A 24,473-nucleotide genomic window follows, 5' to 3' on the forward strand; every position below is an offset into this window, starting at 1 on the left:
CGATAAATTCTCTGGGATATATCACTGTAGTCACATATAACCTAGGAAGCTACTAATGAAGGAACTTCCATCAGCACGACATGGCTTGAGCCCAAATATATATATATATATATATATATATATATATATATATATATATATATATATATATATATATATATATATATATATATATATATATATATATATATATATATATATATATATATATATATATATATATATATATATATATATATATATATATATATATTTATATATATATATATATATATATATATAGAGAGAGAGAGAGAGAGAGAGAGAGAGAGAGAGAGAGAGAGAGAGAGAGAGAGAGAGAGCAATTCTCCACCCAAGCTAGGACTAGGGAGAGTCAGGCATTTGGATTATCAAGGGAACAGCTCTGTGAGACCTAAGTTACACTTCGTTATGTAAGTTTAAGGTTTAAAGTTATATACAATGTAAACTGATCTGCTTGAAAAATATTATACAACTTTAGACCTTTCTCTTTTGTCACTAGATGAAGCTGCTTTGAGTGAAGTACCAGTACCAAAGGTTCTCATTGGATCTGATGTTGATGAAGGGAGGAATGAGAGCCTGAACTATGTCCCTGATATTCCTGAAACCACGGGAGATAGCGTGTTATCTTTGGTAAACTTGTGGCGTTATTCTCTCAGACACCAGGACTTGTCTTTTCTTATTGCTGATCAGAAAGGTAAGGACACTTTTTATGAAGAGTATACTTTGAAAATTGATAACAATCTAGAAATGATTCACATTATAGTATTACTTATTAGCTTATTAGTTGGCAAAGAACAATGTACTACAGTATATATCATTTAAAAGATGTTTCCTGATTTGAAATTATTTTAAGATTTTTTCTCATTAGTCGAGATTTAAGGAATGCTAGCATTTATCAAAATACACTTGTGTTCTTCTGTCTTAAAGTTATGTAGTTGATTATAGTATAGAATTTAGTAGTAAAGTGGAATCTTGGAGGACGTTGCTCTTACAAAATCCAGGTTTAATACAAAATAATTCTTATATCGTCAGTTACCATTAAGCTTTGTTAATTTTAGGACTAGTTATAATTGTTTTTCAAGTAAATGATGATGTCTTACCAGTGATCAATAACAGCTACTAATACAGTGCATCATTCCAGTTCCAATGACAGTCTTATCTCCCATTAATGATAAGATGCAAAATATGGTCCCCGAAAACTCCCAACATCCCCTGTATGATGAAAGCCCAGAAAGCGTGGCTCTGCGTACGGAATTCCTCCTCGACTATCTCGCTCTGGACCGCGTAGTTCCAAATGACACGAGGATTGCCGAGCCTGAGGGGCTGAGAGTTCTTAATCTCAATCAGAGGGAACTGGTATTCTCCAATGATGAGGATGGTAAGTTTGATGACATGGCCTTGGTTTGATTGGTGAGGAACAAAGATTGTCAAAATAGTTTTAGTTGCAAAAAGTGTCCCCTCATGATGTTGGAAACATTCTCCAAAATACATCATGTGATGAGATTTTGATGATTAACGTATATATGTGCCTTGTTTTTAAATCACCTTAGTACAGATAAAATTGAGATGAATATTTCCTGATAAAGTTTTGGCACTCAACCAGAATACAAATTTAATTGTGAATCTAGGAATTTCCAAACTACAGTATATCAACTTCTGGGGATATGTTGCAGGAACTTGGAGAATACAAAATGCACTACAGTACTGTAATTTGTAGATATGCTACGCATAAACTTGTAATTTTCTTGTTTCATATAATGAGTTATTTGTTTCAGGTAATTTGATGGTTAGTGGAATCCCAGTTGAAGATGTTCAGACACTTCCAGATGGAACTCAAATCTACACTCTATCCGACTTTCTTTTTGATCACGAGTTCTTACTAAAGGAAGCTCTTCGTAGGCTGTCTGCCCATGGGAAAAATACTGAAGTTCAACAGTCAGGTTAGTAGGCCTACAGTTAAAGTCACCTACAGGTCTCTTAGTGTCCTTAGTACACTAGAATTGTTGCTTCTCTGCATAATTGGATATTCTTTGTATGCTATTCGGCAATGGACCAAAGGAACTAGAATGGGGTTTTCAGGAACATTATATATCCTTTGGTCAATTGTTATTAACATAAGTTTCCCATGCTTGTTGATTTAATTTTGGACAAAGTTATCTCTTAATTGCCAATAAATAATATTTAATACAATGTTTCATGTAATGATATTGTACCCCTTATTTTGCAATATTGAATTACAGGTACAGTGTTATATTTGTTATTTTATGATTATTCTTATCATCATCATTATTAAAGTATTATTATTTTAATATTCATTCTTCCCTCTAAATAAATAGATACTCTCAATTCTCTTCTATCCTATTTTCTCTCTTTCCGAACTTTCCCTTTTTCCACGATTTTCTGGGCCTAACTGACTCTCCCCACTCATCATCTCGTCTAAGCCACCTTAGTCTTAGTTTTTAGCCGTTTTTCCAGTTTATTGAGCCTCCTGGATAATATAATGATTGTCCTCACCTTGCAATTGCATGATCAGCTGATCTCCTGCATAGGTCTGTGAGTTTGAGCTGTTTACTGGAGAGATTATTGCTGTGGCTGGGAACAACAAATAAGGGTTGAAGTTCCCTGTTTGATGTTTTGACAAGCATCTCATCTCATAAAATTTTAACTTGAACTTGACAACTTTTAAGTTTTGCTTTGTGTATCTCCAACAATTTCTTCTAAAGTCATGATTTATCAGACTCTCTGTCTAATGGCTTTTCAAGATCTGCACTTATTTATCTTTCTCTGTTTGATACTTTATTGTAACTGTCCCCATTACAGACACTGCTTCTGTTGCTGATTTTTTTTTTTGGTATGAAGTCAGACTGACAATTATCAATCTAATGGTATGTAATTTTTCTCAGCATTTCCTTTAATATAATTTTGAATATTGTAATTTCATTAATACTCTGGAAATTCCATTGCTCTGTAATCACCTTTGTACAGTATATCATTACTGTAACACTTTTTCCCCTCATCTGAATGGTTTACTTATGCTTTAGTAAACATATGAAAGACAGGATCCTTCATAGCCTCGTTGTTATAGTTGGACTTGAGGCTTTCCCAATTTTTCATCCTCAACTGGGACATTCTCTATTGTATTGGTATATCTTATGCCAACATCACGAGTTCAGAATACAGCCTCCACCGGTACAATATGGCATTTATTTTTCTAAGCCACTTTCTCATTCAGACTGTGTCCTCTTTTCTCTTCTGTTGTTTTGCAATTCTGATTCAATTCTTCCAAACATTTAAATTTTGCTTTTACCACCTTACTTTTATAATCCTTTATTATTATTTCTGGGTCGATCTGTGACGGCCGGTGGAAAAGGGTCCTTCTTTACACTTTTCTAATATAAATCTTCCAAATATACTAGAGAAAGATAAAAGCATGGAATGCAGAGGTTACTACCCTCGCGCAATCACCTTGTGGGTGTCGTGTATTTAACAAGGGCGTGTGAAAACCACTATTCACAGGCTGTCTTCCATTTAGATAATCCCTTCATCAAAGGGGAGGGCCGTGACAGGCCCTAGAGAATACAGTTGGACTACCCCACCGACACCTACTACTCGCGCTCTCCAGGTCATCCTTCTGTTTTGGACTTGCCCGCAAAGTCGTAATTTTTTTTTGTGCTCTGTGTTTTTGCAAGTTATTGTCGTTAATTCAACATGACTGACGCTGCTACTTCACCTTTACCAATGTTAAGTACCATAGTTTGTTTTGACAGTTTTTTCAGTACCGGGCATTTGTTCTCTTTCCAGTAATGTGGATTTTAATTTTGGAAGAGGCTTGGTTTTGTTCGATTCGGTAGTTTTTCAAGTTAATATTGCCCTTCAGATACTCTGTCATCTAGGTTATATCACTTACGTTTTATGACCATTTTTATTATCATTATTTATTATTGGTTTTTACTATGGTATTTATTTGCTAGCAAGTCCAATTTGGACGAAGAACATCGATCTAGTCTTTGTTATAGTTATGTACACGCCTCAGGAAGGTGCTCGTTTTAGACTATATCTTTATGTTTATTTGTTACGTTGTCGTTATTCTTCGTTCTTGGTTATTACAATTTTATTTCTGGGTCGACCTGTGATGGCCGGTGAAGAGTCCTTCTTTACACTTTTCTGATATAAACCTTCCAAATATACCAGAGAAAGATAAAAGCATGGAATGCAGAGGTTACTACCCTCGCGCGAGCACCTTGTGGGTGTCGTGTATAAAGCAGGGGCGTGTGAAAACCACTATTCACAGGCTGTCTTCCATTTAGATAATTCCTCCATCAAAGGGAAGGGCCGTAACAGAGGCCCCAGATACCGCACTTGAGCCACTCCACCGACGCCCGACGCGAGCGCCCTCTGAGACATCCTTCTGTTTTGGACTTGCTAGCTTGGTCTTAGATTTTTGTGTTCTCGGTGTGTTCACGTTTCATGGATTATTCTCATCATGGCCGAAGCTCCAACTTCACCAATACCAATGTTAAGTACCATAGTTTGTTTTGACAGCTTTTTGCAGTACCGGGCAGTGGTACTCTTCCCAGTATTGTGTTGTTTTTTATTTCGACCGGCTTGGCCTTCCGCGGTGTCGGCAGCCATTGTTGTTTTGATTTGCCTCACTGGGAATTTCATGTTAGTCTTGCCCATTTGGTACGCTGTCAGTTAGGTTCTTGGTTAAGTCACTGGCCTTACACCTTTTTTAACCATTATTATTATTATTATTTCCTATGGTACTTTTTGCTAGCAAGTCCAGTCTGGACGAACAAGAATAGCGTTCTGGCTTTATTATAGTTTAGTACCCGCCCTGAGAGGCATTCGTCAGTGGACTATATCCTTTTAAATTTTGTTAACGCAGACGTTATTCTTCGTTCGTAGTCTTGTATTTGACGTTACAATTTTATTGTTATACTTATATCATATTATAGTGTGCTTAATTAGGTTCTTTATAGTGTAACCACAAGAGCGAGAGCATGGAGTTCTCGTTTTCTGTCGCTACAGTCAAGAGTTACCCTTTCTTTCGTTTTCTTTCTTAGCCTCGAGTAGGAGAGGTGGATTTCCCGTTTTCCGTTTTATACGATCACGGGTTCTCCCTCCCCCCTCTCCCTCTACGGGTATATGATATTTTACGATTTATTTTATTATGTGGTTACTGTTATATAGCTAGTGTTATTAATAGGTCCTGTTCGTGAGTGAGTCATTGTTTTGGGCCAGCTTTATGACGCCACCTGTTCCCCTCGTAGTTCCGTCCTCTCCCCGCTAAGGCTTGGGAGTAGGATCTGAACATTCATCCACTCCGCCTTGAGTTCTACTCCGCCATGAGGGATACTCATTGAGATTGGAACCTATAGTTATATATCATTTGGAGTGCAACCCTCTGGCAGGGCCTCATCCCCCCGGTGGTCCCTTGCACCCAGACTCTGGCCATGGCCATATCCACACAAAATATTCATTATTAATCACAACTTATTTATTCCGGACCTTTCACTGGACCTCCGGCTTCACCGGAGATCACTAATACGCTTAGCAATGATGTTAGCCTTAGCTTTTAGCTACTGCTTGTATTTTATAATTTATTTGGTTACGGGCCTATCACTGAATCCTTGACCCTGTCGGAGGTTCCGCAGCTTACATTAATTTATTTTATTCTTACTTTAATAATATTTATAGTGATACGGACCCATTTTAGATTGCTCTGGCACACTCTGGTGCAGGAAAATTTTATATTTAAAATATTTTAATATGGAGCTCCGGCTCTCATTCATTGAACCATTCTATGCACACATATTTAATGCTATCTAGACTCTGTTAGTAGATCTTAATCCCTTACCAGAGTCTCAAGGAACATCCAGACTTATGTCTCCTTTCTTTTACAGAAGGTCCGCTGCGCTGCCAAGGGCTGCCCCGCCTCTTTCAACGATCCCGTTGGACATGACCTCTGCCGGTCGCATGCACATTGTGCTATCTCCTTTATTCGGGAGCTGGGACAAGCCCCATACATGGTGGGTTCCCGGAATCGTTTCACGCTCTGTTACGAGTTGTCCTCCTTACTCCTGAACGATGACGTAAGTTGGTTTTCGTTTTGTTCCTTTTATCCTTTGGTGATGATTTAATTTGTTCCTTAATTATGTATACTGTACATCGCTTATTTCGGAGATCGATCCTTCTCCTTCATCACTAATCCCCTCACCTCTTTCAGGCCGATGATGAATCTCTTTGGTCGGCAACAGCTGCTCTTCGTCCTTGGGTGTCGGGCTTTTGCAGGAATGCTCTGTCTGGCGCACCCTATCTCCTCGACGGAGACATGGCCTCCCGACTCTTCCCAGGCTCTACCACTGCAGCAGTCACTCCGGAGGCGGCTGCCCCTTTAATTGAAGTGGTCAGAGCGACCATCCCCATGGAAGACGAATCTCTTTTATCGGGGGACGTGTCAGCTCTGGATTTAGACATCGAGCCCATGGACGAGCAGGTAGGTGGTGTCGAGTTGGTGGAAACTTTTTTATCTCCTACTCCTTCTTCTACCTCTTCCTTTCTCGGCTTTGATAAGCCTACGGCTTCTCCTCGGGATCCCTCCATCCCCATACGACCCAAGGTGAAGCCACTCCGTAATTATAAGTCAATACCTAGTTCAGCTTTGCTATTGTCTACGTCACCGGTCCCCGGACCCTCGACTGCTCCTGATATCCCTGGTACTTCTCATAAAACCATAACTTCTAAGAAGTCAAAGTCCGCCAAGTCCAAGGCTTCGTCGGCGGGTGGTTCTCAGGAACCCTCCTTATCTGTCGACTTAATCAGGGATATGATTAAAGAACAAATTCAGCAACACTTGCGCTATGACGGAGCTAAAAGATATGGTGGCGAATCTGATCCGCTCCGGAACTCAGATTCCTCCGCCTTCAGCCCCAGATGCGTCGAAGTTACCCCCCTTTGATAAAAACAACCCTTGGAGGTTTGCCTTGCATGCTCCTTTCTTAGATGGTATCCTAACTCTAGATAGCATAGGCACCCGCCCTCTAGAGGACCTAGAATTCTACCCCCCGGGGCTAGAATTCCCATTCAACGGCTTTGTCCGTTTGAAGGAGCATGCCTTGGTTAGAATGGACAAGGTACCGAAGGAAACGGTGATATTTCCAAAAGAACAGGCCCAAGCTGTCTGGGCCAGGACTCTAGCAGAATGGGGGTGTACCAACTCCAAGCTCACCCCACACAAAGGTGCCTACACTATTTTTACAACGGCATTGTCCATTACCTTGCCACTTATAGATAAAGTGACAGATCTGACAATACAGGCCGTCAAGGAAGGCTCTGCCATGCCGGCTCTCAAAGAGACAGACCCCACCTCAATGCTCATTCCGAGTACCTCTGCCACCTGGGATGCCGCTTCTTCTACCTTCACGGTAGGGAAGCTAGACCCAGACTGCGCCTCTACTCTTTTTTCTGAGAAGCTTCCCAGATTACTAGAGAATCTTCTCAAGACTGAGTTCGAGGCACATAATAGGTTAGCTAGGTCCCTCCACTCCATCACCTCCGTAGAGTCCCTAGCCTCTGTTTACCCGAATGAAACTTTGTTCAGGGTTTTCACAAAGAACCTGCTTCTGTCCTACCAAGTTGACCTCCACGACTTCTGGTCGGCTCGGGGTAGCTGCAGGAAATACGTTCTGTCTGAGGCTTCTATCAGCCATGAACCAAACAGGCTGATAGCGTCCTCCTGCTGGGGTAAGAACCTATTCCCTCAGGATGAAGTCAATAAAGTTCTTCAGGACGCTGCGAGGGCAAACCAAAATTTGCAAGTAAGGTGGGGCCTCACGACCAAAAGGGAGATCGAATCCCACAAACAAACTTTCTTCAAGAAAAAGCAGAGATTTACCCCTTACAAGATGAACCGGGGTCACTACCACCAGTCGGCAGTTCCCCACACGTCAACACACTCTTCCTCTGCTTTGACTTCTCAGCAACCGGCTCTTCCTCAACAGGTGGTCTACCTCACTGCTCCCCCAGGTACACAACCCAACCCCATGTCTTCTTGGATGTCCTCCCCTGCATACAACCCTAGCTACGAACCCTCCGGTTCCTTTCGTGGACACCAGAGAGGAAGCTACAGAGGTAGAGGACAGTTCCGCCATCGAGGCGGACCTAGATCAAGGGGTGCCCGGGGAGGGAAGGGACCTAAATTCACTCCCTCACAATGATGTGATCCCGGTAGGGGGGAGACTTTTATCAATTTCAAGATCATTGGACCTTCAATCCATGGGCTCACAGCATAATATCCAAAGGCTTGGGTTGGAAATGGTCACAGGGATCTCCACCTCCACTAGTGACCTTCTTCCAGAGACCCACTCCCATCCTGAAAGAGTACACCACAGAGTTACTCAAGAAGAAAGCAATCAAACGGGTTCGATCACTGAAATTCCAAGGCCGCCTATTTACAGTTCCAAAGAAAGACTCGTCGGCGTTGAGAGTGGTTCTGGACTTGTCAAAACTAAACTCTTACATTCTCTGCGACAAGTTCCGTATGCTGACTATCTCTCAGGTACGGACCTTACTTCCCCGTGGGACCGTCACCACCTCTATCGATCTTACCGACGCCTATTATCATGTGCCAGTAGCTCGAAACTTCTCTCCTTACCTAGGCTTCCGCCTTCAGTCTCAGCATTGCTCCCAGGATATTCACGAAACTGGGAGAGACAGTGCTCGAGCAACTCAGGAACCAAGGGATACAGATCATCGCCTATCTGGACGATTGGCTCATTTGGGCTCGGTCGACCCAGGAATGCAACAGAGCTACGACGAAGGTAATTCGATTTCTCGCCAAACTGGGATTCCAAGTCAATCTCCAAAAGTCTTGCCTACAACCATCAAGCCGCTCCGAATGGTTAGGCATTTGGTGGGACCTTTCAAAGCACAGGCTCTCCCTTCCTCCCAAAAAGGTAAGGGAGATAGCTTCCAAGATCAGGAACTTTCTCAAACACAAACAGGTGTCGAGAAGAGCTTTAGAAAGAATCCTCGGCCTTCTCCAATTTGCTTCAATAACAGATCTCCTATTAAAAGCCAAACTCAAAGACATCAATCGAGTTTGGAGAAAGAGAGCTACAATACCTTTAAGAGACAAGATCTCGAAGATCCCCTCTGTCTTAAAAATGAGACTACAACCATGGTCCGAACCGAGGAACCTCTCCAAATCGGTTCCTCTGCAATTTCCCCCTCCACAAGTGACAGTTCATACAGACGCGTCTCTGAGTGGCTGGGTGGGTTACTCCCAACATCAGATGTTTCAGGGCTCTTGGTCACCCGCCATGAAACAGTTCCATATCAATATTCTCGAAGCCATGGCAGTGTTCTTGACCCTGAAGAGAATCTCTCCTCCGAGGTCGCCCCACATCAGAGTAGTCTCAGACAGCACAGCCGTAGTACACTGCATCAACAGAGGAGGATCCAAGTCACCCAACCTGAATCAGGTCCTGGTCACTATCTACGCCTTGGCAGCAGACAAGAACTGGTTCCTGTCAGCAACTCACCTAGCAGGAGTCCAGAATGTGATAGCGGACTCACTATCCAGGACGAAACCACTGGAATCGGAATGGTCCGTAGACATAAATTCCTTCCGGTGGATACTCAGGCTGGTTCCGAGCCTCCAGGTAGATCTATTCGCGACTCAACTGAATCATAAACTTCCCTGTTATGTGACCCCAAACCTGGACCCTCAGGCTTATGCCATGGACGCATTAACCCTGGATTGGAACCATTGGAAGAAGATTTACCTATTCCCTCCAGTGAATCTTCTAATGAAAGTTTTACACAAACTACGCTCCTTCCAAGGGGTAGTGGCTTTAGTAGCACCTCACTAGCCAAAAAGGCAGTTGGCTTCCTCTCCTCCTCGAGTTGAAACTCCGTCCCTTCCGGATCCCATTCCCCAAACTGACCCAAGTAGTCCAAACTCGGACTGTGTCAGATTCCTCAAGGATAGCCAAAACCCTAACTTTGTGGACTTCATGAAGTTTGCAGCTCGGAAAATGTCCTCTTTATAGAATCAGACAAAAGGGACTCTACAATTCGTCAATATGATTCGGCCGTTAAGAAACTAGCAGATTTCTTAAAGAATTCAGACCATACTTTTATGACCCCTAATTTAGCCATCTCCTTCTTTAGGTTCATATTTGACAAAGGCCTAGCAGCTAGCACTATAACCACCATCAAGTCAGCTTTGAAGAAGGTCTTCCTTGTTGGGTTTAACATTAACCTAGCAGATTCCTATTTCTCATCTATTCCAAAAGCATGTGCTAGACTTCGACCTTCGGTTCGTCCACAAAAGGTCTCTTGGTCTCTGAACGATGTCCTCAAACTTGCGTCAGACACGGACAATGAATTCTGCTCCTATATCACTTTTCTTAGAAAGACTTTATTTCTAACGGCTTTGGCCTCGGGTGTTAGAATCTCAGAACTAGCAGCTCTCTCACGAAACTCAGAAAAGATAGATTTCCTCCCTTCAGGTGAAGTACTTCTTTCTCCAGACAGAGCTTTCCTAGCTAAAAATGAGGACCCACAAAATAGGTGGTCCCCTTGGAAGATTATTCCTCTTCCCCAAGATACTTCTCTGTGTCCAGTCACTACTCTCAGGGCCTTTTTAGCTAGAACTGCAACCGCTCCTCTGGCTCCTTGTTTATCAGAGAACAAGGAGGTACTATTTCCATTCAAGGCATTAGGCAACAAATCCTATACTTCATTAAACAAGCTAATCCGGAATCATTTCCCCATGCTCATGATATCCGGTCAGTAGCTACCTCCATCAATTATTTCCAAAATATGGATTTTGATGACCTTAAAAAGTACACGGGTTGGAAATCTTCTATGGTTTTCAAACGCCACTATCTAAAGAACTTACAGGCCCTTAAATACCCAACGGTTGCAGCTGGGAGCCTCATCTCTCCCCATTAATCTCTTGTTCTTTCTTTCATCCATCTCTCCTCTTCTCCCTCCTACCTGCCACTCGCACCACGTCGCCGCTCTCTTTGGTGGTTCGTTAGCCCTAAGTTTATTCCATGTTTAGTTCCTATGGTTATTAACTGTTATTTAGTGTTGGGTTATTTTAGCTATGTAAGTTTTGTTGCATATTGTGCTCTGATACTCGAATGCTTCCTTGTTATCATGTTTATTTAGCCTTACGTGCACTATGTCCTTTGGCTAGTTTGTAATTTATGCTTACTTACCTTAATATGATAAATTATTTTCCTTACATGGTGTTTATCTCTCTCCTCATTAGGTTACTATTTATTATTGGGCTTGGAAGGCATTCTCTGGTACATTTTCACCGGCCGTCACAGGTTGACCCAGAAAAGGGATTTTGACGAAGGAAAAATCTATTTCTGGGGAGAGACCTGTGACACCCGGTGAAACCCTTCCCTGTTATTTTGTACGATCCCACCCTTTCCTTTCCAAGCCGTTTGTTCGTGCAGAAGGATGTCTCAGAGGGCGCTCGCGTCGGGCGTCGGTGGAGTGGCTCAAGTGCGGTATCTGGGGCCTCTGTTACGGCCCTACCCTTTGATGGAGGAATTATCTAAATGGAAGACAGCCTGTGAATAGTGGTTTTCACGCGCCCCTGCTTTATACACGACACACACAAGGTGCTCGCACAAGGGTAGTAACCTCTGCATTCCATGCTTTTATCTTTCTCTGGTATATTTGGAAGGTTTATATCAGAAAAGTGTAAAGAAGGACCCTTTTCACCGGGCGTCACAGGTCTCTCCCCAGAAATAGATTTTTCCTTCGTCAAAATCCCTTCATTATTCTTATCATCATATTGTGTGATTTTGGTTCTGTATTATGTAACCTTGAGAGCTTGAGCATAGAGTGCTTGTTTTCTGATACTACAGTTACGAGATACCCCTTCTCTCGTTTTCTTTATTAAGCTCGAGTAGAGGAGGTGGATTTCCCGTTTTCCATTTTATACGATCACGAGTTATTCCTGCCTCCTCTTATTCTCCGGGTTGATGATATTACGTTTAATGATATTCACGTTTTATTGATGTGGTTACTGTTAATAGAGCTAGCACTATTAATAGGTTACGTTAGTGTATGAGTCATTATTTGGGATCGCTTTATGCCGACACCCTTAGCTCCGCCTTGAGTTATACTCCGCTATAATGGATACTCATTGGGTGAGAACTAGTCAGATATTTGGAGTGCAACGGTGAAATCCGGCTCTCAGACTCCGGCTAAGTCCTTTTGCACACGAACCTTTATCATGATTGATCACAATTACATTATTACGGTCCTTTTTCATCGAATCTCTGGCTTCACTGGAGATACACAGACGTTCAGTTTTGAGGTTAATATTATCGTACCGCTGAGGGTCACGATTTCACGATGACAGACCTTTGCCACCGGATCTCCGGTACAAACAGAAATCAATCAGACGATCAGAACCAGGGTACGAACCCTTTTTCATGAATAATCACAATTTCGTTATTACGGTCCTTTTTCATCGAATCTCCAGCTTAACCGGATATCACACAGACGTTCAGCATTGAGGTTAATATTAGCTTTCCTCTGATGTTCACGTTTTCACTATGACGGACCTTTGTCACCAGATATCCGGTGGCAACAGAGATCACTCAGACCATGGGTGGCCAATCTTTTGTTTTAGCTGTAAAGGAAAGGATTTAACATGAATACAAAGTAAACTGTACTTACTTTAATGACACTTTGAATTTGCGTTGATAATATTCATTAGCTATTCTTGAAAGTCCTAATGAAAATATATGAACATAATTAGCAATTTTAAAGAAAATCATTCAATTTACAATCTTTGGGGTATAGTGCGCCACTTGTAATCATGCAATGCGCCACTGTTGGCGCATGCGCCATAGTTTGGCCACCCCTGACTCAGACGTTCAGAACCAGGGTTAACATTATTATACCGATGAGGTTTATAGTTACATGTTACGTGATTACTGGATATTAGTATTCTCTTGATTCATCTGTTCACCTACCAGAGTCTCAAGGAACAGTAGATAGCCTCTCATGGCATGGTTGGTTTCGACCTGGCTTTTCATTAGAAGGGGCTAGCGTTCGGTCCCAAGTACTGAGTAGAAATTTATTTCTATTTGAACACGATGTTGTATGGATATTTATCCATATTTATACATATTTATAATTAAATATATGCATAAATATAGACATTATTATTAGTTATAGTTATACGGTTGATCCCAGCCTGTGAATAGGATCACTAACCAGAGTTTCAAGGAACATCCAGACTTATGTCTCCTTTCTTTTACAGAAGGTCCGCCTACATGGTATGGTTCCCGGAGTCATGCACGCTCTGCTACGAGCTGTCCTCCCTACTCCTGACCTATGATGTAAGTTGGTTCTAATATGTTTCTTTTTGGTATCCTTTGGCGATGATTTAATTTGATCCGGATTTATGTATGCATTGCTTATTGAGGAGAACGGTCTTCTCCTTCATCACTAATCCCCTCACTTCTTTCAGGATGATGATGAATCTCTCCGGCCTGCAAGAGCGGCTCTCCGCCCTTGGGTATCAAGGTTTGGAAGGAATGCTCCATCTAGAGGACCCTATCTCCTCAGAGTGTCCTCTCTAGGGTTGGACATCGACCCATGGACGGGCAGGTAGGTGGTGATGAGTTTTGAGCCTTCAGCTTTGCAATTACCTGCGTCACCGACCTAGGACCCTCAAAGGATCCTGATGTTCATATTACCTTGCATAAAACCGTGACTGCTAAAAGCCAGGGGTAGGGTTAAAGAGCAGATACAACACATTCTAGGGCAAGCCAAGGGGCTATGACTGAGCTCAAAGATATGGTGGTGAGTCGGGTCCGTTCAGGAACTCGGATGACTCCCCCTACAGCCCCAGGCGTATCGAAGTAACCTCCTTCGATAAAAACAACACATAGAAATTTGCCTTACATGTCCCATATATAGATGGTACCATAACTCTGGATGGCATAGACATCCGCCCTCTGGAGGACCTAGAATTTACTCTCAGGGACTAGAATTCCCATTCAACGGATTCGTGCGATTGAAAGAGCATGCCTTGGTTAGGTTAGACAAGGTACTGAAGGTAACGGTATTATTTCCTAAAGGGCAGGCTCGATCTGTCTGGACCAGGATGTTGTCGGTCTGGGGGGTACGCTAATTCCAAGCTCACCCCACACAATGGGGAATACGCCATATCTACAACTGCTCTCATTGTTGCCTTGCCTATTATGGATAAATGGACAGGTCTTACTATTCAAGCTGACAAAGACAGTTCGGCCATGCCGGCTCTTAAAGAGCCGGACCCCACCTCGGGGAGACCCTAGCCTCATTTATCCCACTGAGACTTTGTTTCAGATATTCATGAAGAACCAATCTCTGCCCTTCCAATTCGACCTACACGTTTGGTGGTCTGATTGGGTTAGTTGTAGGAAATACATTCTGTCTGAGGCCTCTATCAGACAGGAATCGAGCAGGCTGATAGTTTCCTCCTGATGGGGTAAAACCCTCTTCCCTTAGGAGGAGGTGAACAAGATTCTACAAGATGATACGAGAGCAACCCAAAATTGCAGGAAAGCCGGGGCCTCACTGCCAGAAAGAAGGTCGAAGACCAAAAGCAAGCTTTCTTCAAGAAGAAGCAGAGAGTTGCCCTCTACAAAACGAACCGGGGTCACTGCCATCAATAGTCAGTTACCCACTCGTCATCACAGTCTTCCTCTGATTCGACGCCTATGCATCCGGATCCCCCCTCATCAGGTGGGCTACCTCACTGATTCCTCAGGTACACAGCCCAACCCCGTTTGGATGCCCTCGCCTGCATACAGCCCTAGCTCCGAACCCTCGGGTTCCTTTCGTGGAGGAAGATACAGGAGTAGAAGACCGTTCCGCCATCGAGGCGGACCTAGAAAAAAGGGGGCTCGGGGAAGGAAAGGACCTAGGCTCACTCCCTCACAACGAGGTAGTCCCGGAAGGGGAGAGACTTTACTACTTTCAAGACCATTGGACCTTCGATCCGTGGGCTCATAGCATAATCTCTAAAGCAGAGGTTCTCAATGGGGGTGAAATTCACCCCCATGGGTGAATTTTGGGTTTTTAGGGGGTGAATTGTGACCGAAGTAAGTTCATGGGTGAGGAGAGCAATTATAGGCTTTGGCATATCTGGCCTGTCAATTGGGCTGGGATTATATCCTAGGATTGGAAAAGGTACTGAGGAAGAGACAGATAGCTGGGGAATTAAGTAGGCCCCAAGAAAATTACTTAGCAGGCCCAAGGTTGGGAACTCATGAACTATAAATAGCTGAGAAGCTAATTCCAATTTCAGTCTTGAATTGTCCTCAGTAAGTGTCTGAGTGAACCTGATTTCCAGGATTGTATCTTCAAGAAAGTACGATCATTCATATATTGAATATGGATTCACATCCATCATCATCAATGGAGAAGAAAGGCCCCAATGTGTTATTTGTAGTAAAGCTTTGACAAACGATTCTATGAAACCAGCAAAGATGAGACTGCATTTGTAAAATGTTCATCCTCATCACAGAGACAAGAAAAAAAAAACTTTTCTGAACGCCATGGGAATGCTCTCATAAAGATGAGGCTGGTTTCAACAGAAGAATTTAAAGAGAAAAACGACAAAGTTACTGAAGCTTCCTATGTCGTAGCACTTGAAATAGCAAAGCAGAAAAAAACATAATTGGGGAAAATTTGATAAGCCTTGCACTCTCAAAATGGTGGAAATTGTGTTGGGAAATTAAATGAAGAAAAAAATTGCAAAGGTTCCATTAGCAAACAGTACTGTTTAAAAGAGGATAAGTGATATGGCCACTGACATCATGGATCAAGTTGTGCAGGAAATTAAGTCTTCAGCATTTGGCTTATTTTCAATCAACTTGATGAATCAACTGATCTGGCATCATGTTCCCAGTTGGTGGTGTTTGCAAGGTATGTTCACTCAGATTCATTTAAGGACAAGTTTCTCTTTTGTTCCCCTCTTGAACTAACTACAAAGGCCTCTGATATTTTGGAGAAGGTTTCATCTTTTTTGAATCAGAAAATCTTTCGTGGGATAATATCAGTGGGTGTTGTACAGATGGAGCACCAGCTATGTTAGGGACAAAATCAGGATTCCAAGTATGTGTGAAAAAGCGAGCTCCAAAACTGAAAGGCATTTATTGTATAATCCATCGTCAGGCATTAGCCTCAAATACATTTCTTGCTCCGCTAAAGAAGGTTTTGGATCAAACAATTGAAATTGTAAATTTAGTCAAAGGAGGGGCACTCAACTCACGACTTTTCAAGCAGTTATGTACTGATATGGATGCAACCCATCATTTGCTTCTTTTTCACACAAATGTTTGTTGACTGTCAAGAGAAAATATAACGGAGCGAGTATTTGAGCTTAGAGATGAGATCAAATTGTTTTTTGAAGTGCAAGGTAAAACAGAATTTTCTGCCTGGCTGAGTGATGAGGAATGGATCATGCATCTTGCCTGTTTGGTTGATATATTTGAGCAACTGAATAAACTGAATCTTCAGATGCAAGGAAGGAATACAAGCATTATTAAACTCGTAGATGCCTTGAAAGCTCTTATGAGCAAGCTTGAAAATTGGAAGAGAAGGGTAAATGCAGATAATGTAGTAATGTTTGGGAAACTGTCATCTATTCTTGCTGTTTGTGGTGAAGACAAGTTGCTTCCACAATTTGCAAAAAAAATTAAATTTGGCAGCATTTGACAGCACTGGAAAATTAATTCAGACGATATTTTCCCGAGCTTGGTGATGATGAGTTGGATTTAGTCAGAAATGCATTCAAACTGTCAGTTGAAAAAGTTCCTGATGGTTGTCAAGATGAGGTTTTGGAGTTAAAAACTGATTCGGGTGTAAGAGATGCGTTCGATGAGAAATCGATAACAGAATTTTGGCCTCTGATGTACGATTCCTACCCAAAAGTGGAAGAATTGCTATCCGTGTATTGCTTCCGTTTGTATCGGTATATCTTTGTGAGTCAGGCTTTTCAACTCTGTTACAAAGTAAAACGATGCAGCGCAGTATATTAGAGGTAGAAAATAACCTGCGTTGTGCCCTTTTAAGCACTCATCCGCGTATACCAGAATTGGCTAAGAAAAAACAATCATAGGTTTCGTCAATCGATGAACTGTAATATTCTGAATAAAATTAATTACAGGTTTATAATATCTTTTTACCCTATCGAACTTTTTGTTTATTGCATTAGCTTCAGTTTGGCCTGCTAAGTAGTTCTTATAAATTGAAAAAAAAAATATTTTACTTTTATTCAAGTTTTATATCCATCGATATTTTCAATTTGCATATAATTTGTAATATTCCATTAAAAAGATAATCCATGTAAACCTGTAAATTTATTATATTAAAAAAAAAAAAGTATTTTTAGTAACATTTGATATTATTTACAGTGCACCTGTTGAGAAGACAATCTTGGTAAAGACGGGAAGTTGGGGGGGGGGAATGACATCATTACAAATGGTGAAAGGGGTGCATGGGCCCAAGAAGGTTGAGAGCCCCTGCTCTAAAGGTTTGAGGTGGAAATGGCCACAAGGTCCTCCTCCTCCACCAGTGACCTTCTCCCAGAAATCCACTCCCATCCTGAAAGAGTACACCACAGAGTTACTTAAGAAGAAAGCAATCAAACGGGACCGATCACCGAAGTTCCAAGGCCGCCTGTTCACAATTCCGAAGAAAGGCTTGTCGGCATTGAGAGTGGACCGGGACTTGTTAAAGCTAAACTCATACATTCTCTGCGACAAGTGCCGGATGTTGACTATCTCTCAGGTATGGACCTTACTTCCCCGTGGGGCCGTCACCACCTCTGTCGATCTTACTGACGACTATTATCATTGCCTATAGCTCGAAACTTCTCTTCTTATCTGGGTTTCCGCCTAGGCAGGAAAGCCTTTGCGTTCAAGACATGCCCTTCGGCCTCAACATTGATCCCAGGATATTCACGAAACTGGGAGAGACAGTGTTAGAACAACTCAGGAACCAAGAGATACAGATCATGGCTTATCTTGACGGTTGGCTCATTTGGGCCCGGTCGGCCATAAAAGGCAACAGAGCTACGAAGGAAGTACTTCGATTTCTCGACAACCTGTGATTTCGGGACAATCTCCAAAGTCTCGCCTGCAGCCATCAGGCCACTTAGAATGGTTAGACATTCAGTGGGACCTTTCGAAGCACACGTTGTCTCTCCCTTCCAAAAAGGTAAGAGGGATAGCTTCCAAGATCAAGAATTTTCTCAAACACAAACAGATGTCCAGAAGAACCTTAGAAAGTATCATCGGCCTTCTCCAATTCACTTCAATAACAAAAATTCAAAGACATCAATCGAGTTTGGAGAAAGAGAGCTACAGTACCTTTAAGAAACAAGGTCTCGAAGATCCCTCTGTCTTGAAAATGAGACTACGCCCATGGTCCGAACCGAAGAACCTCTCCAAATCGGTTCTTCTACAATTCCTACCTCCACAAGAGACATTCCATACAGCCGCGCCTCTAAGTGGATGGGGGGATTACTCGAACATCAGATGTTTCAGGGGTCTTGGTCACCCGCCATGAAACAGACCCATATCAATGTTCTCGAAGCCATGGCAGTGTTCTTGACCCTGAAGAGACTCTCTCCTCCGAGGTCGAGCCACATCAGAGTAGTGTCAGACAGCACAGATGTAGTACACTGCGTCAACAGGGGAGGATCCAAGTCACCCAACCTGAATCGGATCCTGGTCACTATCTTCGCCTGGCCAACAGAAAAGAACTCGATCCTGTCAGTAACTCACCTGGCGGGAGTCCAGAATGTGATAGCGGACTCACTATCCAGGACGAAACCACTGTAGTCAGAATGGTCTCTAGACATAATTTCATTCCGGTGGATACTCAGGAACCATTAGAAGAAGGTTTACCTATTTCCCCCAGTGAATCTTCTAATGAGACTTTTACACAAACTACGCTCCTTCAGGGGGGCAGTGGCTTTAGTACCACCTCACTGGCCAAGAACAGTTGGTTTCCTCTCCTCCTCGAGTTGAAACTCCGTCCCTTCTGGATTCCGTTCCCCAAACTGACTCAAGTAATCCAAACTCACTGTGTCAGATTGCTCAAGGATAGCCAAAACTCTGACTTTGTGGACTACAGGAAGTTTGCAGCTCGTAGAGATGCGAACATTGAACCGGAAATCGATCTCTTCATCGAATCAGACATAAGGGACTCGACAATTCATCAATATTATTCGGCCGTTAACAACTAGCAGATTCCCTAAGAGTTCAGACCATACTATTATGTCTCCGAATATTATAGACATCTCTTTCTTGAGGTTCTTATTTGGTGAAGGCCTAAGAGTTAGCACTTTAACCATCATCAAGTCAGCTTTGAAGAAGATCTTCCTTTTTGGGTTTAACATTAACCTAGCTGATTCCTATTTCTCATCTATTCCAAAAACATGTGCTAGGCTTTGACCTTCGGTTCGGCCACAAAAGGACTCTGGTCTATGAACGGTGTCCTCAAAACTTGCGCCGGACACGGACAATGAATCCTGCTCTTATCACTCTTCTTAGGAAGACTATTTCTAACGGCTTTGGCCTCAGGTGATGGAATATCAGAACTAGCAGCTCTCTCACGAACCCGGAAAACATAGATTTCCTCCCTTCAGCCGAAGAACTCCTTTCTCCAGACAATGCTTGCCTAGCTAAGAAATGAGGATCCGCAAAATTCTTCTTCCCCAGGATCTTTTCTCTGTGTTCAGTCACTACTCTCAAGGCCTTTTTTAGCTAGAACTGCCACCCGCTCGTCTGGCTCCATGGTTATCGGGGAACAAGGAGGTACTATTTCCATTCACGGTATCAGGCAACAAATCTTCTACTTCTTTAAACATACTAATCCGGAATCATTTCCCCAGGCTCATGATATACGGACAGTAGATACCTACATCAATTACTTCCAGAACAGGACTTTGATGCTTTTTTAAAAAATTTACGGGTTGGAAATCCCCTATGATTGTCAAACGCCACTATCTAAAGATCATACAGGCCCTTAAATACCCGACGATGGCAGCGGGGAGCCTTTTCCCTCTCCATTAATCTCTGCTTCTTCCTTTCTTCCATCTCTTCTCTTCTCCCTCCTACCCGCCACTCACACCACGTCGCCACTCTCCTGGGTAGTTCGTTAGCCCTATGAAATTTACCCTGTTTAATTCCTATGGTTTAACTGTTATTGTAGTTACCGTTCCTTTAAGGTTTAGATATGCTTAGACATGTAAGGTTTGATGCCTTTTGCGATTCGACACTCAGTTGATTCCTTGTCGTTTTAGTTATTTAGCCTTACGCTCCCTATGTCATTTGGCTAGTTGGTAATTGGACGTTTCTTACATTATTATATTATATTATTGTCGTACATGGTGATTGTATTCTTCGCATTATGTTATTACTTTATTGGGCTTGGAAGGCATTCTCTGGTACATTTTCACCGGCCGTCACAGATCGACCCAGAAAAGGGATTTTGACGAAGGAAAAATCTATTTCTGGGGAGAGACCTGTGATGCCCAGTGAAACCCTTCCCGGTTATTTTTGTATGGACCCACCCTTTCCTTGCCAAGCCATATGTTCTTGCAGAAGGATGACCTGGAGAGCGCTAGTAGTAGGTGTCGGTGGGGTAGTCCAACTGTATTCTCTAGGGCCTGTCACTGCCCTCCCCTTTGATGAAGGGATTATCTAAATGGAAGACAGCCTGTGAATAGTGGTTTTCACACGCCCTTGTTAAATACACGACACCCACAAGGTGATCGCGCGAGGGTAGTAACCTCTGCATTCCATGCTTTTATCTTTCTCTAGTATATTTGGAAGGTTTATATTAGAAAAGTGTAAAGAAGGACCCTTTTCCACCGGGCGTCACAGGTCTCTCCCCAGAAATAGATTTTTCCTTCGTCAAAATCCCTTATTATTATTATTATTATTATTATTATTATTATTATTATTATTATTATTATTATTATTATTAGGAAACAAACTACTGTATACCTGTAATCCCATTCAGGCACCTGCAAGAGACAGAAATATCCTGTATATGTAAATATTTTTGGGATATGTTAATGTAACAAAAAAGAATTCTATAGTTTATGAGGTCTACTAACCCAATTGATACAAGAAATATAAATTTCAACTTATGAAGGTTGCAGTATCCATCAAAAACTAAAGAATTCTTTATTTTTATGCAATTATCATATGCTTAACAAGAGTGATAAGAGATTTCAAACCTTCGCCAGTGAATATTGCCAACATTTAACATTGCCTCCCACTTTTCATATGCTGACTGTACAGTAAATGGTAAAAAGTGAAATATTGATCCAGAATCGTGATCTTGATATGTATCACCTCCAAAATTTCATGGCTTCCTCCGTTGCATAATTATCTATGCGTTGTTAAAATTTGGAGAAAATCCAATGTGTCAGTTTGTTTTGACGTAATCTTTAAAATTGTGAAAAATGCTAATAGATCTAGAATCCGTATCCAGTACTGGATCATCTCCAAAAGTTAATGGAGTCGTCCATGGCTCAAGATTTATATGCGGTGAAAATTTTTTAAAAATCCGTTAATTTTTTTAACGTTATCTTTAAATTGGCGAAACTGCAAATCCGGATGTAGAATCCAGATCTGGATTCAGATCCGGATAATCTCCAAAATTTAAATGGGGTCGTTCATGACGTAAGATCTATCTGTAGGGGAGAATTTTGTCAAAATCCGTTGATTAGTTTTGACGTAATCCTGTCCACACACAGACAAATAAATAAATGATTGAACCAACTCAACAATATAACCTTCTTGGTGGAGGTAGATATCTACTCAAAAAGGGCATTTTTGTTTTTTGTGTTATTATTGATTAGGTTATGTATACATATACAGTACTGTATGTGGAACATAGCAAATTGATAAAATGGATGCTGGAGCCCTGAATGATTAATCAGGTAAGGTATCTTAGCAAATTTAGCAAGTCATAAAAAAACATGGCTCATCAATATGGACAAGGTCATTTGCAGTCATCTGCTCAAGTCCTTCCTAACCGCTGACTCATTATATCGTTTGTCAATATCGTGAGACAGTTCTCTCAAATAATATAGTTTTAACTGTGGTCTTGCCAAATTATGTTTTCACACTTACAAGTACATTTTACACTTGAGTACATATTTGTTTACTAAATTGGTTTGTAAACTTTTCTAATTGGTAGCCTGTACATTTATATTTGATATGTTTATTACACAGCTTTGAATATTTTAAAGTTCATATAATTGTTACATGATAGAATAGATGGTTTAATCCTGATTTTGAAATGTTCACTGTTTAATTGGAAATACGATTCAGTACTTCTAATTGTGTTCTCATTTGAGTTGAGTGTAAAAAGATTGATTTTTGTAAAGCAAAACAATAACACCTTTCTCCTAATACTGTACAAAAGATTTCATGTGAATATATGGTATGAAATACTGAACACCTTGAAATGTATAGAATAAAAGGAATTACAAAGGTTCCTGTAAAGAGTAGGGTACCCCTGCAGCATAGGACCAGATAAGCAGCCCTTAATATAATGTAAAGTAGAAGAAATCAAACTACTTTGCATCCATGTATTGCTAAATGGTGATCTTTTACAACTTGGGGTAACAAGATTACTTAAAATTATTTAATTTTCTTTTTATTATATTTATACTGTAGTTGCAATCTCTAAACTCAACCTAATATTTTCTGAGGTATTTGTTTGTTGGGTATGAACACTTCACTATCGTTCATAATGTAGAAATAGAGTAATTGGTATTCTTAAAGTCTCCATTTCCTTTTAGGTGTTACTGATCAAATCGTTCACGAAACCGCCGAGAGTCAGCTTTAGCGAAGCGAAGCCAGTTTTGCAGTGTAGACAGAAAGGTAAAATTAATAGGATTTAATCATTGTCCATTACTTTATTGCTCTAGTCAAATATATATTTTTATCAAATCTTGTTTAGAACTGTTCACTGTGTGGCATTTTATCCTTATAAAGCACGGATTTATATAATTGATGTGGTCTGGTAGGAATCGTAATACACTTGAAAATGCTGAATTTTATGTATCTTCTTTGTGCTTGATCTTGATGTATCTGTATTTGGTGACAAAACTTCTTTTTGTGTAGTTAGTGACATTCCTTCAACTCCCTGTCATTTTGATTGTAGAGTGCCTTCATTTTATGCTAATACTGTACAGTGGAGTCCTCAGAATTGCTTGTAATATCATTGAATCTGTAAATTAGTGTAGCATGTTTTTCGAGATTGTCCTTTAGTTTTTTTTAATTAGCTTGTTCTTTAGAATTTGACACAGAGCATGTTAGAATGGCATTGTAGATAGTAATTACATGGTACTTGTACAGTATTTATTACTGTCCTTTGAGGGTATCAAATTTTCATAAGGGCAAATTGAAGGAAAACTATATAAATTCATTTACTGTATTACATTATTCCACTGTAAGATATCATGTACTTTATCACAATGAAAAGTTAACAGGAGTTCTTAGCAGAGGACTAGCAAAGAAAGAAATAAATAAATCTATGGTTTATAAGAAAAGTAAAAAACCTGATTATTTAAGAAGCAGACTTGATGTATTGGAAAGATAGCCTTGACTTCAAAGGAAAGGTATCAATCTTCTATGAGTAAAGCGTTTTCCTTCACTTGCCTTACTTTCTAAATTAGAAATGGTCTTGTAGGTAAAATTTATCCTGTAGAGTTAATACTGTATAGCTCTTTCAATATAGGATTTTTCTTGTGTTTGTTTTACTGTACATGTATGTATAGAACGTAGATAAGTTGCTCTTTGTATTTAGTTGATATCAACTGTTATTTCAGTGTCATGTTACCTCCCCCTTTATAATCTCATATTCTTTACTTTTCTTAAAAAGAATTTCCTCATATTTCCCCTTTATCATTATTCACTCTAGGTTCTTGAGCTATCCTTTATCATTGTAATTAATGTCATTTTCTTCAATATACATCAACACTGTACGAATGTTTTTCATTAACCAGCCAGAGCAGTGTGTATAAGAGGGTGTTGGAGCCTTCTTGTGATGGAAAAAACAAAACCTTCATAAAATTAGAGAAAAAAAAGCCTTCATATGCAGAGAAACCAAAGCCTTCACATAAAGAACAAGAAATAAACCTTCCATTATTCTAACATTATGGTCATCTTTCTAGGGGGCTATTGGTGGAAGGACAGGCTTGTACATACAGTATGCATTGTACAGTACTGTACTCACTAGCCATCATCAAATATTCTTGCAATATTCCATAGGCCTCCAACTGCATTGCTTGGCATTTTTCACTTCTTATATATTACCTTTGATCTCTTGCTAACTAGCTGTATAACCTCCAAGATCCAGTTGTTGCTTTTTGCATGGTAGCA

The 24,473-nt window shown here is 41.0% G+C and overlaps 1 protein-coding gene across 2 annotated transcripts in view; it reads left to right on the forward strand.

Annotated features, from left to right (window-relative positions):
* Window positions 1–24,065, forward strand: part of LOC137620803 (uncharacterized) — a 183,456-nt gene extending 159,391 nt beyond the window's left edge. For both annotated transcript variants that reach the window (XM_068351250.1, XM_068351251.1), the window contains exons 16-19: window positions 521–715; window positions 1,163–1,399; window positions 1,797–1,961; window positions 22,889–24,065. In XM_068351250.1, the coding sequence (XP_068207351.1) occupies window positions 521–715; window positions 1,163–1,399; window positions 1,797–1,961; window positions 22,889–22,935 (644 nt within the window). In that variant the 3' untranslated portion in view covers window positions 22,936–24,065. The remainder of the gene's footprint in view (window positions 1–520; window positions 716–1,162; window positions 1,400–1,796; window positions 1,962–22,888) is intronic.
* The last annotated feature ends 408 nt before the right edge of the window (window positions 24,066–24,473 follow it).

This window comes from Palaemon carinicauda, chromosome 27, assembly GCF_036898095.1.
Source record: "Palaemon carinicauda isolate YSFRI2023 chromosome 27, ASM3689809v2, whole genome shotgun sequence".
NCBI lineage: Eukaryota > Metazoa > Arthropoda > Malacostraca > Decapoda > Palaemonidae > Palaemon > Palaemon carinicauda.